General features: G+C 36.9%; 1 protein-coding gene across 1 annotated transcript; it reads right to left on the reverse strand.

The window, feature by feature from the left end:
• Positions 1-11,729: 11,729 nt before the first annotated feature.
• On the reverse strand, positions 11,730-18,622 carry LOC130642048 (uncharacterized). Its single transcript, XM_057449116.1, has 5 exons — positions 18,348-18,622; positions 17,793-17,939; positions 14,665-15,041; positions 12,539-12,929; positions 11,730-12,188 (listed from the first exon to the last, which is right to left on the reverse strand). The coding sequence occupies exons 1-5, from the start codon at positions 18,583-18,585 to the stop codon at positions 11,932-11,934; spliced, it is 1,410 nt and encodes a 469-aa protein (XP_057305099.1). The 5' UTR covers positions 18,586-18,622; the 3' UTR covers positions 11,730-11,931.
• Between the last annotated feature and the right edge of the window lie 410 nt (positions 18,623-19,032).

Genomic DNA, 19,032 nt, shown 5'->3' on the forward strand with positions numbered 1-19,032 from the left:
TACAACGCGATATGCGGCTCTTAATTTGATAAGTTTCTCCCGATATGTCCTAACATATTGGGCGGTAACCGCATAGGAAGCCGAGCCCAATAGACACATACCCGAATTCCACATGTAATTTCCATGGGTACCGCCCAAATTTCTAATAATGGTCACCGCGGTCGCTATCGAGCCGGTAATGGCTGCGGTTCCGGATAATCCCTCCAGAATCGACCATATGATCAGACATCCTCCGTGTTCGTGTGTCCTGTCTTGGAACTTACCTCGTAATTTCACCAGCTCCTCAAGTTGGGAATTGGATATATCCGTTTTAAAAGTTTCTTCTCTGGTACTAGAACTCTCTGCCATTTCTATTATATTAGGAAAAAACTATCCTTTAAATAAAATAATGGCGGACATTGATATTGATCCGTTTGGTGACCATGGTCAACCCGACGAGGGTCACGATGACCCCACACCTCTGGTACCGAGGGAGCGCACGCGTGTGCAGATACACACACCTGATGAGGAGACATCATTCGGAGGAGGCTCCACTCAACTTACAAGATTTTTGCGGGAAATGGTTGATGTGTTGTATGATAGATTATCTGAAGGATCCCTGTCAAAACCTGAGGTGCTACATACAGACCTTTTTGAAATTAAGGATGGTGAATTATACTACAGAGATAAAAACGAACCTTTGACAAACAATGGAATACTAAGGGCCACCGGTACTATATCAGATATATTAGGCAAGAAAAGGCTGCGTAATTTAGGCTTTGACATACCAAAAGGTAAGATTACAGCCCGACAAGCTGCTAAGCTAAACAAAATACAAGAAGAATTACCCTCGTCATCTAAAATAACAACAGCAAGTGATGTAGAATTAGAAGCTATATCCGGGGATGTGGTAAACAGTACGGAAGATTTAATTTCATTGGTCAAACAATCTGTAGACCATGAAGCAACCCAGACCGGTGATCTATTTGAATATCCTATGCGTGAATTGCTAGGATTGGATAGATCATTGAGAAACATAAGAGGAAGTCTTTAGGATGAAGTTGCAAAAAAGGTTCAGCTCGAACAGCATATTGACAGAGAAAAAAACAAGTTGGAAGAGATGGAAAACACACCAAATATGACCGAGGAACAACAAAATGAAGCGAAAGAAAGGTTGAAAGGTTTGCAAAATGAGTTGAAAGGCCGGCAAGAGATTATCGATATTCTCAAAGGTAAACTTAACAGTCAAATAAAAAGCATCAGGGAGACGATTACCAAAGTACTTGACAAAGAAACTACATTGGGTGAAAAGATACGAACGCTATTCCGTGAGCAGGGTATCACCATCGTCAGTGTACTAACGGCATTTGGTATGGTTATCGGCCTTCTAGTTGAAACTTTGACGCCCGGAGGTGGGGGGTCATCCACCGGTAATACAAAAAATCATGAAAAAACCGAAGGTGGTGTGAGGGAATGGATAAAGAACAAGCTGAGCGCGCTGGGATCTCTCCTGGGTAGATTAGCCGGTGCCGCAGCCGCGTCCCTACCGGGTATAATTGGATCCATCGTATCGTGGATCCTAAATAGAGCAAAGGAGGCCGTTGGTTGGTTGAGTCAAAACCTTTGGGCTTTGATAGTTGGAATCGGAGGTCTTATATACACCTACATGGTTACAAAGCGTTAGCGGATCTGGAATATATGTTACATGTGTCATGTAACATAGTAGTAGTACCACGCGTACTATTTTTCGAAATACCACACGGCACCCCCGACACCGATCATGCTTAGCGCGATAAATGCCAATTCCCGTTCATGCTGGCCATTGCTGGGTGTATAAAAGTCGCTCAATACGGGCCTGCGCGGAATATCTGTGAGAGGTGATCCTCCAAATACTTTTTTATATTCCCGCATCGCGTCATCCAGCTCCGTGAATTTACCCTCGGCCTTCTTCTCAAGTCTGAGCTGCTTATTGATAAAGTCAACCCTCTTCTGTCTTTTACGTTGCCATATAACCTGAGCCTTCTGCAGTTGTTCTATGGCTAGATCATGCCTCTTCCGTTCCTTATCTATCCTATCCTTGGATAAACTTGAAAAGAGGTAGCTTGATCCGGTGAAAGCCAAAGCGTTAGCGAAGGCACCTCCCAACATCATTGCAATTGAAGCCATGTTTATATAATCCGATATAATATGGTGGCGTTATTTTAATACGATAGCCTCGGAGTCTATGACATCAGAGTCGTCTATGACCTCGATATCCGTGTATTCCACCTTGGGTAAAATACTCTCAACTTTCTTACGTCGATATAAAACCCAGACCAACCATTCCAGTATTCGCAACATTATATATTTATAGTTTCAGGTATAATTTTTTGCTTAACTAGATATTCTCTTGTCATTTCACTTGCGGCGACTATGGCTACAAGCTTTCCGGTATCTTCCAGGTCAAACTTCTGAATTGAGGGTGGTGTCATTTTTAATACCTTTTTCCCGAGCATTGAATAGCCTACAGCGAAAACGCATACGACCGATGCCTTATAAATATCGTTGACTATACTTTTCTTATCCATGTCTTATATTTACTTCAAGATTATAGTATCGCGATATTATCCCTTTATTCCATTTCAAGCTTACTTATTCTCATAGTTTTTTTATTACCTGAGTTACTTGGTGGGGTACCCTTCACCTTAATATTTTTGTCCTTATTTTTATAGACGAAATAAGCACCAATTAAGACAAGTACTATCACCCCACCACCACCCATTATTGTGTAGTTCACTCCGCCGTGTTTGGGGCCATCTGTCACGGAATCCTCGATGACAATATCCTTAGGATCCTCCAACTGTGTCTGAGGTGCTGAGTGTGTCTGAGGTGCCGAGTGTGTCTGAGGTGCCGGCCGGGTTTGTGTCTGAGGTGCCGACTGTACCTCCGTCTGTGCCATGAGCAATCTTTTATATTCTTCCCTATTTTTACGATTGAATTCAGCCAGCCTCTTACCGGCCTCAACCTTTTTAGGGTTCTTCGTTGTCACCTGAACTGGAGTATCCGACATCTTTAGTATCCGTATCGATATTGTTTAAATTTTTTCCCGCGATATAATGCCTACCTGTTATTAAACCTACACTGATTGGTGATAGTAGTGATCCGAACTTATAATATAGATCACATGTGAACCTTTGGAGTGCCGAGTTTAGGAATGGATCATTCTCCAGGTCATCACTCAGAGCTTTTTGATTTTTTATACCGAGAGCTGTACAGGCGCCCATGGAGTACATGTGGATTATTGACTGTCCCAAAGACTTTACCATTTGACCGGATAGTTTAGCCTCGTATATGGTGAACAGTTTATCCACCTCATCATTCTTGAGCTTCTGGATCTCCGCCTCCGTATACATCTTACCAAGATATAACTTACTATTTCCGGTCAGCACACACTCGAGCAATTTTTGTCTCTTCCCATCATCCCGGGCATCCTGTTCATCGATAAAAATTATGTTGCCAATTGCGTTTTCAGCCATTTTCAATATCGATAGGTATTTTTTAATACAAAAAAGGCAAAAACTAACCAATACCAGCAATAGCACTACAGCTATCACCAGTAATATGAAATTTATATATTCTATCATGGTACTACAGTACTACAGTACTACAGTACTACAGTACTATGCTGTAGTTTTCCTATAGATTTGTTACAAGACTCTTGTAACAAAAAAATGTCCATTCTAGCAAATCACGTGAGTTCTTGGATGTTCCATCCTCATGACTAAATGTGTATATTTGCCATCTTTCAGCCTTTCCTTAACCTTCTGGATCTCCGACGATTCAATGACATCATTCTCTTCGTGGATGGTTGCGAGATCATGTCTGTCCTTCGGATACCACACATATAACATTTTTGCCTGCCTTCGTAAGTTCTTCGGTATCGCGGTGTATGATTGTGTGAGTAGCCACATGGTGTGGTTTCGATGCCGACCGCTGATGGCCAGCTCCAGAAGCGGTTGCCTCTTTTTGTCCAGTTTCTCATCCGCGATGATGTCGTCGATCAGGAATAATGTTTTGTATCCGGCACAGAAATCCGTCATCTTTTGAATCCATTCATACAACATACCTCTGGGCTCAATTAGAATCACATATCTATCCCTCCAGAACCAGTTACTCCCCATATATGTCTTGTTCCATCTTAATGTTGGACATATAATCACAATGAAATCGAAGTGATCAAAGTATTCACTCTCCAGCAGTGTTACTACGCGTTTGGATTTTCCGCAGCCCGTTGGACCGACGAATAGTGCCGTGTGAGGATCTTTCATGTAGTCCATCTTAATATAGTACATCCATAATTTCACCGTTTTGAATATTTAATTGAGCATCCATGATTAGATATATGTAGGCGTTTAAGGATCCCGCGGTTTCGGCCGTCTTTTCAACTTGCAGTGTGATCCCCTCGCTCGCATTTTCAATCCGTCGGCCGGTCCCGTGCAGTGAGTTTTCATCTATGGTTCTGAAATCCAGCCATAGAGCATATTTCGTGGTTAGGTAGTCCGCGACCTTCACATCATGTAGTTGCAGATGTTTCTGTATTTCACCGGCGTTGCTGTCCTTTTGCTTGCCCTCTGCGAAATACTTGCATATTTCACCATAATGCTCAAACGGCTGCATCCCCTGAGCGAAAAGTTGGTTAGGCTTACCCTCAACTATGGCGGATACCTTTTTGATCTTAGGATTGTAGAACCTACCGGTATCTCGTTTGTAAGCTTTCTCTTCCTCAAACAGAACCAATATACCCTTCAGGGACTTGCACGGTGTATTGAATGACCAATTCCACGTTGTGTCCGACTTATCCACCCTAATTTGTCTATGTCTCAGAAATCTGTCATAGAGTACGGCCATGTTTTGGTATTCATTTGAAATGAATCTGGCGAGTGTGGGTTGTGTCACAATCTCATATTCGAGAGATATGTTGGAGATTTTGTATTTAGCATCCGGCGCGGGTGCCGATGTGGCACCGGAAGGTTTGGTTGGTGTTGATAATACTACCCTGTCATAATTGTTGAATGCTATTCCATATTACTTTTATTTTATTTTACTTTAATTCGGTTAATGCTACGGTATCATCTGTACGCCGTATCTCTTATGTGAATGGTAACTGTTGTCTTCATACCACCCCATAACACCTTACCATCCTGACCTGTGACTCTCATGGTAAGTGATTGAAGTAAACCTTTCTTTAGTTTCTTATATTGCGGATTTTTCGGTTCAATATATGTAAAATCACCACCATACTCGGATATATGATATGTCATCAGGTTGTTGCTATATTCACCATCTTTAAGATTTAACGAGTTATCCAATTCATTAAGATTAAAATAGTATTTCTGTTACACCCTCCATATTGAATATTTTACTCAACTTAGAGTTTCTAGCTAGTTGTGTTGATTTTACATCACCTCTCACGATTGAATTCAACTCCCTACCCGTGTAGTGCTGACCCTGTTGTAACCTAACCGTGGTAACTCCATCGGCCAAGGGTATATCTATTGGAGCTGTAGCTACATATGTGACATTATCTGAAAACGTCTCCACGATCGCAACCTCCTTTGTACCATGTGAGTTGTCTATCGGTTGATACAAATAGATTTTCTTCTCGCTATTTACGTCCTTTATTGTGATATACATTATTATATTAGAGATTGTGAATATATTTAAATCAAAGAATGGATGATATTTTCAGATATAATCCGAATGCGGCATATAAGCCGAATGGAGGGCGGGATCTTCAAATATTGGGCGCTAGGGATCTGTACAAACAGGCCATTATTGTGTCTGAAAGTGGCTCTTTCCCCGCTTCCTTTCCTAATATTTTTACCAATTATGAACTTAGTCATAACGCGCAACGTATGAGAATTTGGAATGAGCAACCTTTTAGATTATGGCAAACCCAGCTAAATTTCGCCACTTGGTGTGCTTCAAGTGCCTGTGGGGTAAGTTCCGAACACCTTAATGATGGTAGATCTATGGTCAGGTCGATATATCGTTTTCATGTGTATTATCACATTAGACGAATCATTAAGCGTCTGCAGACACCTCTGCCATTTGAGGATAGTTTTAATCAATATGATAATCCTTATTCAAATGAGGAATTTCTAAAAATCTGTGGTGAGTATGATGTTGATTCCAACCCCATGAAATACAGAGGTCAGTACTTTTTCACTTCATATCAAAAAAGACGTAAAGACTATCCAACTCCCGGGTTGAGTTATTTCACTAACGACTCCATGACGCGGTGGATTGTGGAAAAATCCGATGGATTTACAAAAACGGGCCTTGTGAAGATCTCAAGCAGTGTTAGGGCCTATGCCTATCTTGTTCTTAGTTCTCAGGCCTCGGCACGCTCCTCCATCCTTGGTAATGATTCAAGTGCTCTGACCGCCCAAAGAGTTTTTATGAATAACCTTGAAGACATTGTTAACCGTAGGGTTGATATTCAGGAGGACATTAAACGCTATCAGGATACGTTAAACTACGCTTCAAGTAAGGTTGATTATTCGGTTGGACAAGGTATTTATATGTTACCTAGTGACATGAATCTCAGAATTAAGACAGGGGTGGTAGGTTACAACAACAAGATTTTGATATCGGGTGAAGATCTTACCATCGGTATCAATCGAAAGGTCAATGTTACCGAATCACATAAGATAACTAAAAAGAAGGCTGTAACACCCGATCATCCTGATAAACACATCACCGTACACCACGTGGATACTACAGATAAACACATTACTGCACCTTACCACAAAGATACTCCTCCTACACACGAAGATGAGAAGATCGCTCTTGTGATTGTTATGACAACGGGTTATTTCATATGGTATTTGTTTAGATAAAGATTGACGTCAATTAAATGTCAATCAAGCCAGAATAACAATAGAGAAACAATGCATTCCTTACATACCAAATATCCTTACATACCAAATATCCTTAGCAACGGCTACTTTCGTTTTAACTTTTTTCTTATGTAAACAACTTTCTGGTATGTAAAATATGTAAAATCCTATTGTTATAAGCGTTTGATTGACAGATGGTAGATAACAAAAACTGCTTTTCCGATAGAATCTATAAAGTGGTATAAAGAGATGTAATCGTGAATATAAACACAATGGCTTTTCCAACAGTTGAAGAATTTGAACAAAACATAGAACAAGTTACTCCAATCATAAAGTGGAGAGAGCTGCCTAAAAACGATATTTACCTTGTTAAATATGTGAAAGAGATGGAAATATCAAGACCCGGTGCTCTTTCTGAAAAATCTATGTATGCAGAGGTTCAAGATAGAATGGGAAATAAATATAAGACATGGTTGCCTGCAAAACTTTGTGATGAATTGAAGGATTATGGTTGGAAGGGTGATGCCTTTGTCAGATCAAATGGTCTCAAGCAATCTCAAAAGAATCATGAAAATCAATTCTTCAGTTATGACATTATGTGGCGCTAAACCTTGCAATGTTGCAATCATCTTTACTTGTTTCTGGTAAAGATAGACACACATAACACTATAAATTATAAGGCACGACAGATGAGGGTGGGGAGGGACCCATGGGACGGGGATGGGGGCCCGGGGACGCGGCGGGGGTTGTGGGTTGGGGTGGGGGGTGGGGGTTTTGGACGGATATCGTTGATTTAATGGATCATGATCCATAATTTGACGTAAAGTGGTAAAGTGCACATGGATTTTATCGACTCTTCTATCGTTGATTTAACGGGGATGATCCATAATTTAACGTGGGATAGGAAACTGCTAAGTGGATCTGTCCTAACATTGGTATTTTCCTATTTCTACTTTGCAAAAGTCACAGACAGACAGACAGAACTGGCGTATTATAATAGAGACTAGTCGATAAAGCCCGTGGAGAAATCCACTTAGGCAGAAGGACAATGGAAAAATAGGTTGTTTTAGATTTTTTGCTGACGTAAACAGTGCAGGTACAAAAAAAATTGGCCAAGTTTAGTTTATTCGTTGCCTATAACGTGTAAAGGTTAAAACGCTGATCACAATAATGTATAGGATCATATGTATTCGACAAAAGCCTAAGAACATATAAGATGTTAAAAATTTTGTTCACTAATCTTAATATACTTTCCTTTGACGTCAATATTGCTTTAACGTCAAAGTTTGCTAATTTACAGAACAAATTTATAGGCGATGTTTTATAGACTTTATCAAAGAAATTTTATCCACTTCGCAAAAGTCACAGAAAGAAGCTTCGTATTATTATATAGATAAGGCCCGTGGAAAAATCCACTTAGGCAGGATAACAGAGAAAAACAACCGTCATTTAAATTTTGATGACGTCAGCAGAGACATGTCAGAACACAAAATGTTTTTTTTCAGAAATGTGTATGCCTGTTGCCTTCATCGTATAGATCTTGAAACGCTGAGCAAGAAAATGTATAGGATCATGTACTTTTGACAAACGGTTAATGAGATATGAGGGTTTTAAAATTTTGCTGACGTCAACAATGGCCAGTCAACCCCCCAAAAAATTTTTTTAGAAATTTGTATACCTGCTGCCTTCATTGTATAGGTCTTGAAACGCTGATCAAGAAAATGTATAGGATCGCGTATTTTTGACAAATGGTTGCAGAGATATTAGGGTTTGCAAGTTTTTTGGTGACGTCATCAACCCGTCCATTCCCGAAACAGATTTGGGGATCCAGGTTTGGGAAACTTACCCAAATTGGTCCCAGGTAGTCCCTAGTTACCCACGCAGGAGATGACGTCAGTTATTTCCATCCGTTTCCAAGTTATTTAGCCTTAAATTTAAAAGTACAATCCAATGGCTTCACTAATCTTAATATACTTTCCTTTGACGTCAATATTGCTCTAACGTCAAAGTTTGCTAATTCACAGAACAAAATTATAGGCGATGTTTTATAGACTTTATCAAAGAAATTTTATCCACTTTGCAAAAGTCACAGACAAAAGCTCCGTATTATTATAAGAGACTAGTCGATAAGGCCCGTGGAAAAATCCACTTAGGCAGAAGGACAATGGAAAAGTAGGTTGTTTTAGATTTTTTGCTGACGTCAGCAGTGCAATTACAAAAATATTTGGCGAAATTTAGTTTATTTGTTGCCTGTACTATGCAGATGTTAAAACGCTGACCAAGAAAATGTATATGATCATATCTTTTTGATAAGCAGTTAATGAGACATAAGGGTTTTAACATTTTGCTGATGTCAGCAATGGCCAGTCAAACCCCCCAAATTTTTTTTTTAGAAATTTGTATACCTGCTGCCTTCATTGTATAGGTCTTGAAACGATGATCAAGAAAATGTATAGGATCATATATCTTTGACAAACGGTTGCAGAGATATTAGGATTTGAAGGTTTTTCGATGACGTCATCAACCCGTCCATTCCAAAACGGATTCGGGGACCCAGGTTTGGGAAACTTACCCAAATTGGTCCAAGGTGGTCCCTAGTTACCCACGCGGTGAAAAATCATTGACGTTACCACCTCGTTTCCAAGTTATTTGGCCTCAAAGTTTTAGGTGCACTGTAATGGCTTCATTAATTTAATATAGGATATTGACGTTAAAGTGGTGTTATTGACGTCGCGCCGTAATGTCTGAATATTTACCATATTAGACATGCATTTTTCGGCAATATCAAAGGAAAATGAAGACATCCACTTTGCCTGTCACAGAGACACGGAACTGGCGTATTATTATATAGACTAGTCGATAAAGCCCGTGGAAAAGTCCACTGCGGCAGGATAAAAATGGAAAAATAGGTTGCTTTAGATTTTTTGCTGACGTCAGCAGTGCATATACAAAAAGAAGATTGGTGAAATTTAGTCATTCGTTGTCTGTAATGTGTAGAGGTTGAAACGCTGATAAAAATAATGTATAGTATCGTATGTTTTTGACAAACGCCTAAGGAGATATAAGGGTTTAAAAATTTTGCTGACGTCATCAAAGTCCCTACTAAAAAATCCAAAAAAATTTCTTCATAAATTCGTACACCCGTTTCATCCATCGTAAAGATCTTGAAATGCTGGTCAAGAAAATGTATAGGAACATGAACTTTTGACAAACGGTTGCAGAGATATTGGGGTTTAAAGGTTTTGTGATGACGTCAACAACCCGTCCATTCCGAAACGGATTCAAGGACCCAGGTTTGGGAAACTTACCCAAATTGGTCCCAGGTGGTCCCTAGTTACCCACGCGGTGAAAAATCATTGACGTCAGCACCTCGTTTCCAAGTTATTTGGCCTCAAAATTTTAAGTGCACTGTAACGGCTTCATTAATTTAATATAGGATATTGACGTTAAAGTAGTGTTATTGACCTCGCGCCGTAACGTCAGAAATTTAACATATTAGACATGCATTTTTCGGTTGCTTCAAAGAAAATTTCGGTAAGATCAAAGAAAAATGAACATATCCACTTTGCCTGTTACAGACACACGGAATTAGCGTATTATTATAGAGACAAGTCTTTTCGGTGTTGTACTCCCTCAAAAAAGTTGAAACTTATTTTAATAAGACAAAATGTCATAAACAAAAACATTTTAGTCAGAAAATCTAGAACAACAAAAATCACTACACTTAAGGTACCAGAATTACTACATGTTAAATAAAAATCGTTTCGTCATATTGCATGTAACCGATGTATATAATTTTAGTTACACAAAATGTGAAAAATACATTATTTGCATACACAAATTGTGAAAAATACATTATTTGCTTAAAAACAGTCCTTAAACTCTTCTTAAATATTATGTAATACTTTTTTAAAAGTTGTTGTGGCTTGTTAATTTAAGCTTAAAATGTCAATTAAAATAAGTTACAGTCACATTCTTAGCAAAGACCACTAAGATTAGCTTACATGTAAAAAGCAACATAAAACTGAAGCTAAAATAAGGTAGCTACAGCAGCTAATAGCTGGTCACTTAAATATAAACTGGAGACTTTGCTAGGTATAAAGAACATGGCTACATATTTATAAAGTCCGAGCTAGCTAGCTATTAGGTTGTTGTTGGTGTGGTTGGTTTTATGATGCTAGCTAATAAAACATGTCTCGCATCAATAATATCATCAAAACTGAAAAAAACATAAACAAACCTTACAGAAACCTTTCTATACTTTATTTATATACCATGCCCCTTTTTAAATGCTTTTGTAAAGATTTATTTTGAAGGAAAGAGTAGAAATTGCTTAAAAAGAACAGCCATCTTTTTTGCAAACACAATTTCCGTTACTTTGTGCTAGAACTTCATTTAACAAACCACATAAAACTCGCAGCTTTTCACGACAAAGAAGACATAATTTTTTCGGCGACTTCAAAGATAATTTCGGCAACATCAAAGGAAAATGGCGATATCAACTTTGCCTGTTACAGACACACGGAACTGGCTTATTAATATAGAGATTAAAATTGGCGGGTGATTTTTTGCTACACAGAATAACAACAGACTATACCCTCTATTTTATTTAGAACAATATTGTATTTAGAAACTTCGCAAATACTTATTTCAAAAATTTAAATTGTTTAATGAATGCTTTAACTAGATGGGCTAAGGCTCAAGGTGCACCATTATAAGCGCTTTGTATATCTCCTAAATAAGGGTTTTCGTGCTTTACGTGCCTTACGTGTCTTAGCGCCTTACCCGCCCACACCCCGCCCCGTTCCTGTTTCATAAGGGTTCTATTATTTTATTAACACATAACAACATATAAATATAAAGCATTTTTCTTCAATAACAATACAAAAAAAGTATAGTGAAATTTTTTAGAGCTTTGAGATTTTAGTAAAATCGTTATAAATACATAGCAACATGGTAATTGTCTTCGCATATATGCTTATTTTGGTAAACTCTAAAACCAAAAGACACAATTCCATGAAAAGTTAAAAAACGATTGTACAACTCGTTATCATTGTAAGTCTGCCTTGACCTAAGAATAGTCTGGTTGTGGAAAGCCATGATTTTTATACGCAACGTTAAAAATATTTCGCTCAGTTGCAACTCCTTGGACAATGATGTTCTTTCTTGCACGCCTTTGTTCATAGTTATTGTCTATATATACTTCCCCTTGCTGAGATAATTGAGATACTAGTGGCTGTGTTTCTTTGTACGAAGTTTGTAAGTGGAGGCGATTAGATTGATTCGTTTGATCTTCATTAACTATCGCTGTCTGATGATGTTGAAAACCTTAAACAGAAATTTCAAACTTTAACATTCGGTCGAAATGTGATAACAAGACGAAACAACGAAGTGAATATTAACGTTATCGGTCTTAATTTATTTTTGTTCATCTGTTTTTGTTGTTGTCAATGCTAAAGTCTCGTATCATTTTTACATTGTTGTAAAAATAACACATAAAGGTAAACTTTACGAAAAGAAAAAAAGAGTGTTTACTACATAAAGGTATGTAACCTTTTTAAGAAAGGGGCATAACTAAGGACCCATAAGAAGTAGTTTTATCTCACTGTTCTCATTTGATGTTTACGTTTAGTTTTGTAGACAGGAAAAAAATAAGTCTACAGAAAGCTATTTTTTACTTTGATTTGCGTTGGTTAAAAGATTGATAAACGTCGGTTGCCTTGTGCGCTTTTCATTAAGATAAGTTGACGGCTTCCAAGCATCTACGTTGGTTACTGTGCGCCATGCAGCAGGACCTGCACAGCTGTTGTAACGGTATATCATTGATGGTGGGTTATTGTTGCTGGAAGCCTCGTTGGAATGGACACCAGAATCCGATGCTTCAATTGTATTTATTACTCCTCCACTTTGCCTAAATTTAGGGTCAGCATAATTGATTTCTGTTGTATTGGCTGAACTTTGAGGTTGATAGTAAGACTGCTTTCCAATGCCGCTTGCTAAGTTTCTTCTTCCGTGCATTTCCATTTGATGATGTTCTTGTATTGATAGGCCTCTTTTCTCGTAAGTAAACTAAAAATGATCATGACAAAAGTTGAAAAGAAAGTTGCGCAAGCCGTAATCTCTACCACTATCAATGTATTTGAGAATGTGGAAAGACCGACATATTAGAACTGTTATGTCAATATTCTACCAAAATTGTTAAGTTGTTTTATCACGAAAACAAGCACAATGAGTTAAAAAAAATTACTACAACCCATAAACTAGTTTAGTAACGTCATGGTCGCACATGAAAAGAAGAATTAACTGAGAGGCTAAATGATGTGGTGTATCACTTTATAATCACGTCGAACTTTGCAATCTCATTACAATTTGTAAACCATTTTGTCATACTTTGTAATCCTTTCATAACGCACTTTGTAATGCCTTCACGACGCACGTTGTAATCTTTCTTCAAAATATGTGTATGAAAAAAGGAGAAATTCTGTTACTATACATGCAATATCGTGTCATAAATCTACACACATTTCTATTAACTTTAACAATTCAACTTTAAGAACAGAATTGTTTTTATTCTGCAGGTAAGACTTATCAGACATTCATCTTTAGTCACGATTTTCTCTCTATTTGTTTCAACATTAATATATGTTGAAACACATCCTTTTTAAACGTAAAAGTATACATAGAAGTTTTTTCACCCAACACTCAATAACTTTATCTTTTAACCCTATTCGCTCCGTGGTTTTTCGAACGTATTATGACTGGGAGAGGGAGGGAATCCGCCGATAACTTTCTACAGGCTTGTCCAAATTGAATCAAACTCAACACACTTATAGTACGTCACAAAAGGAACAAAAAAAAATGGCAGCCATAATTTTTTCCTAGCGTCAGCACATTTTCTGTGACGTCATCAAAAGCTTGAAATTTCTTTAAATCTATCTACTTAAAATTCAATTACTTTAGTTCTAGAGCGAATTTTTACATTCTGTTTGAAGTTTCTGACAGTTAAATAAATGTTATTTAACATATTTTCCGGTTTATACATGGAGTGCATGAAAAATTGCTTAAAAATGCCCAAAAATCCGTTTTTTCCGATTTTCGGGTAAAATCAGGAAAAATCAGGAAATTGGATTAAATCACGTGTCCAAAAGATTCAGAATGATTCTTCTTAATGAAAAAAAGTTGTGCCGTAAGTTTCAAGTTCTAAGCATTATCTTACAAGAGTTATTATATTTTCCCTATTATAAGGGTTTCATAGAGATTTTGGGGGGTAATAGCCAATATCAAAGCCTCTGAAAAGTATGGGTCCTAAAAATTTGGCATGCAGGTGTCTAATAAATAATTATTAATACGCAGTAAGTATCGTAGCTATGCAACATAGTATGAAAGATTAATTACAAAAAACCCGTCAGGGGGGAGGGCGGATTTCGAGAACGAAAGTACGCGCTGTGTTATAACGAGAGACAAAAAGAGTCACTCGAGGGATTGGTTTACCGCTAAGGACGTTACATCTTCATTTGCTTTGCTACACTTAAACTTATGGCCGAGTTAGCTACAGTAATGTAAAAGCCTTATAAGCAATAGAGATATACTTTTACGTGTACTGTAAACAAAAAGACGTGTAGCAATAATTATTTGTTTTTCCCTGATTTAATAGAAAAAACGACAAGTTTGAAATTACCAAGTGCAATAAAGTGGGTTGCAAATTGCGATGGGGTGACAAAGTGTGATAAAATTGAATTAGAAAGTGCAATGAGATTACAAATTGCGACGGGTTACAAAATAATACACGACAATTGACACTTACTTGAATTTTATCTCTTGCATTTTTGTTGAATTTGCTTTCATCACTTATTGCTCGGCCAAAATATCTTCCTTTCTTTGCATCGAATTCAGCAAAATTGACGTCCCAATCAAAATGCTCAACTACTTTCGTGGATGGCGTGGTTGCACTTACCACATTTAAATTAGAATACTTCGAGTGATATTTCAGAGTGAACCCAAGTAGGCAAGTTACGATAATTACTAATGTTAACGCAACAATGACTCCAATGCATGTCGTCATGTATGGCCAACCGTATTCGATCGAAGTGCTTCCACTAATGTTTTGATCGATCCATTTGGGAGGTTTTGGATTTGTCCGGTCAGTTAGAGATAAACCAATGCAAATGCTTAATAAACCAGCTAGAAAAGAATAAGTTTTTATTTATAGAAATCATCTGTATGGTTAAGTCTTCATAGGAGTCCCTTTGAGAAGCTTTGTTTCCATATGACTGTATTTTCAGTTATAATAGCAAATACGCATTTAAAAAATAGAGTTTTCGTCCAAGTACACAAGCGTTACTCAAGTAGAATCAAGCCTTGTAGAACAAGTTTTACAAAATGGTTGCTAAACTGTTACAACACCTTACGTTTTTTTTTACTATGCTGGCGATCAAAAGTTTCGTTAGCAAAAAACTTAATGTAAAAACATATTTTTAACGGACAACAATTCAAGAGCATTTTATATAACAATTTTTCTTCCAACATTATCGCCTATATTATTAGGCTACTTCCGTCTGTCTGCCTCGTGGTTATTAATTATGATAATTAATGCTTATCACTCTTTCTTTTTTTATTAGCATGACCGGGATTATTACATATTTAAGCCAAAAAACCCAACGGGGAAGAATGCTCATTGTGATAGTGGAAGATAGTTGAAGCACTATGGAGATAATTAAATTTAGAGCATGAAAGGGGAAATTCTGGAAATTTAGATATTCTAATTGTCTAGATCTGATACTGTCTCCATAAAGAAGCGACTAACTGTTTGAACAAAGAAAAATAATCAAAAAGTAAGACAGCTAGCGAGGCGAAGCTGTCTTCAGACACAACAACAAGAAGAGTTCGGTGTTAAGTTTGACTTGAGTAAGTTAAAACGTTTAAATAATAAAGAATAACACTGAAACTTCGATTAATTTATCTGATTTGTCATGTTCGGAACTTTGTGGATACATTTATAAAAGCATTATGATGGAAATACAGTTACAGATGCTCTCCCTCATTTATTATTTTTGCTGTAATGGCATGAATCCAGCAACCATGTGATCGATTTTGCCGTGTGTTTATTATCGCATGATTCGTGCAATGAAATGCAATGGCGGTTCTGTAGGCGAAGAGAAATTGGGGTGAGTTTGTTATTTCTATGAAACATTTGAACATGTTCTGGTTGTCAGTTTTCACAAAAATTTTCAGGATAATGTTTTCTTATGTATATCTTTCGATTTTTACAATAAAATAGGCACCTCTAAAAAAAGTTGCCTACAGGGTGATTACGCGCCTTTAAGGCCAAATAACTTGGAAACACGTGGAAGTAACTAATGTCTTCTTCCGTGTAACTAGGAACCAACTAGGACAAAATGAAACCAACTTCCAAACCTGCATCAACCAACCCGTTTCGTACATCATCAAAACAGTTTAAACATCGGTATCTCCTCAACTGTTCGTCAAAAGCACAAGATCCTACAAATTTTCTTGATCAGCGTTTTAAGATCTACACTTTGCAGTCACGTGTAAACAAATTTTGCCGAAAATGTTTTATATACACTGGTGACGTCACCAAAACTTCTAAAATAACCTATATTTTTCTATTTTTCTTCTGCCTGGATTTTTCCAGTGGTTTATCGACTTATATAACAAACACGCTGTGTGATGACAGGCATAGTGAATGTGTTAATTTTTATTTGTAGTCACTAAAAATGCATTTCTCAAATGTTAATTGACAAAAAGAAAAGGCCAATATCTTAATAAAAATTAATAAAGCAGCTATTACAATGCAGTTAAAAAAGCCAAATAACCTAAAAACAAGATGGGACGTCACTTATCCTTCATCGTACAAGTAACAACCTGGAGTTGTATTATAAGTTGTAACAAGTTGTATTATAAAACAGACATTGGAGACTCATTTTGTTGAACATTAGATTTATATACAACCTGTAGAACAATCACATACCTCAAGTGACGGCGTATGCAACATCTGCTTATTATACCCAGATATTCTAGTATATATATTTAGTGTGATCGGACTGATTTTCAACTATAGGTTGAAGATAAAGATCAAAAACATCTTTTTTACACAGACAACTAATTTTGTGCTAGTTTTTTTTAATATAACGCAAGTAGAGTTTCAATCTGAAATCTGAAAAGTAACCTAAAGAGTTTATTGTAATTATTCGGCCTGGGCACGCTTATTAATTTACTAGATTGTGAATTTACTAGATTTTTACATGGGTGCTTATATAATAGACTTATATAATTTTTCCAACATAGGATTAACACGAAGAACGGAGGAATTTTCAACAATTTATTTCAAACATAAGAAGGGGACGATATGGAAAGCTTTTATTTATAAGAAAGTGAAAAACAGGCATTATACGATGAATATTCGTTATGTTGAAATAATCCTACGGTTTAATTTTCCCTCTTATGCAGCGAAGGACATAATCACAGTGAGCGCTTCTGAGATACATCCACATTTAAGAGGGGCACTTTAGAAGGGATCAATAATCCGAATTTTATGCTATTTGCACTGTGACACTTGCAGAGAGTATTTTAGCAAATTGCAATGCCACTAGCCTCCATGGGAATGAAGTTTACTTATTTATCTTTATATAACTAATATCCCTATTTGTTCGTTTCTGCGCAGAATGGTACCACACTAGAATTAGCTGTTTCTGTGAGATAGGATAGATGAGCTACGCACACACGAAATGCGATATAGTTGTATTGACGTTGCCGTGACAGGCAAACTCCCTTGGATTTTCCACGGGCTAACGACAAGTCTGTATTATAATACCCAATTTTTCGCCTGTGAGATAGTAGTTGAGAGCAGCAAATTCCCGTAAATTTTCTGACGAATGAATTACTGTGAATTTCCACAGGTTTGCTAGTACTTACATATTAGCCAGGTCAAAATCTTGACAACTCCAATCATCCACAGTAGTCTTTTGATAGTTTGATTGAGAGTTAACACGATCGCAATCACAGTAACAATAAAGCATAACACGATAGCACTTAACAAAAGCCCGCGAATTGCATTGAGACCTAAATGTAGAAACATATACATATAAATTTCATATATCAAAACCTTTGGGACGACGCAAAACTTCACGAATCAGTAGACCAAAACCAGAGGATTAACCTTAAAATCAAAAATTTTGATTTTAAGAATAGATTATCAACCTTTTCCTTTTCGTTTAATCTTAAAAGTGGCTTCTCAGTCATACTGCGTAAAGTGCTAAGAATGGACGAACCATGGATTATAACAAAACAGAAATAACATTTTATCGGAATTTATGCAAAAAACGAGAATATATGGCACTTGTAAAATTATTTAGCTTTGCCTATGAAACTTATTCTTGGCTTGGTTAAAAAATAATATAAAAAAATATTCAAACGACCAACCTAAGTTTAAATCCTCCTTGCTTTTTATGAAAATATGGGGCGACTCACCTGTAATACCAGAATCTTTTTGGTCATGCTTTTTGCATGAGTCCTTTTGTTTGACATAATCTTTATGACATGCACGATGCAAACCAATTGTCACTTTGTCTTTAAGCCTCTCACTTTGAACATATTTAATAATCCACCATCCAGGGGTGAAGTAGCTTGCCAGAAGTAGAATTGTTAGCAAAATTAAAACGAAAAGAAAAAATACCAGAAATCTTCGTTTGACTTCGGTTAGCCCCATTATGCTTGAAGTTGTTGTCCAGTCGCTTGTGTTCACCTTTTTTCGAAAATATAAATTTACATGAAATAAAATTAAAAGCAGAACTGAACAATTTTTTAGACAAAACTGTTCTTAGACCAAATTAAGTTTAGGTATTGGGAAAAAATAACAAAACTACTAGACGGCTTCGAAAAACACATTTTTTTGGACATTTGGGAGAAAAAAAATTTTCAGACTGTAATTCAGAAAAACGATACATGCAGTGTTAACAAAAATTCATACAGGGCTTAAATATTGCTAAACATTCTTAGACCGTTAAAGTATTAGCATCCCGCACAAAATTTAATCACTTTTTACCAACTAATTTGTAAATAATTATATGGTTGAGTTTATAAAAATTATATACAAGGTATTTTTTACAAATTTACATCCTAAGGACTGAAAATATCCAATGTCTGTATCTCATTA

This window comes from Hydractinia symbiolongicarpus, chromosome 4 (assembly GCF_029227915.1).
Source record: "Hydractinia symbiolongicarpus strain clone_291-10 chromosome 4, HSymV2.1, whole genome shotgun sequence".
NCBI lineage: Eukaryota > Metazoa > Cnidaria > Hydrozoa > Anthoathecata > Hydractiniidae > Hydractinia > Hydractinia symbiolongicarpus.

Coding starts and splice junctions, on each gene's coding strand:
- LOC130642048 (XM_057449116.1), bottom strand. CDS start 18,585: ATGGGGCTAACCGAAGTCAAACGAAGATTTCTGGTATTTTTTCTTTTC. Junction 17,940..18,347: donor AAAAGATTCTGGTATTACAG/GTGAGTCGCCCC, acceptor TTCTACATTTAG/GTCTCAATGCAATTCGCGGG. Junction 15,042..17,792: donor GATTTTGACCTGGCTAATAT/GTAAGTACTAGC, acceptor ATTCTTTTCTAG/CTGGTTTATTAAGCATTTGC.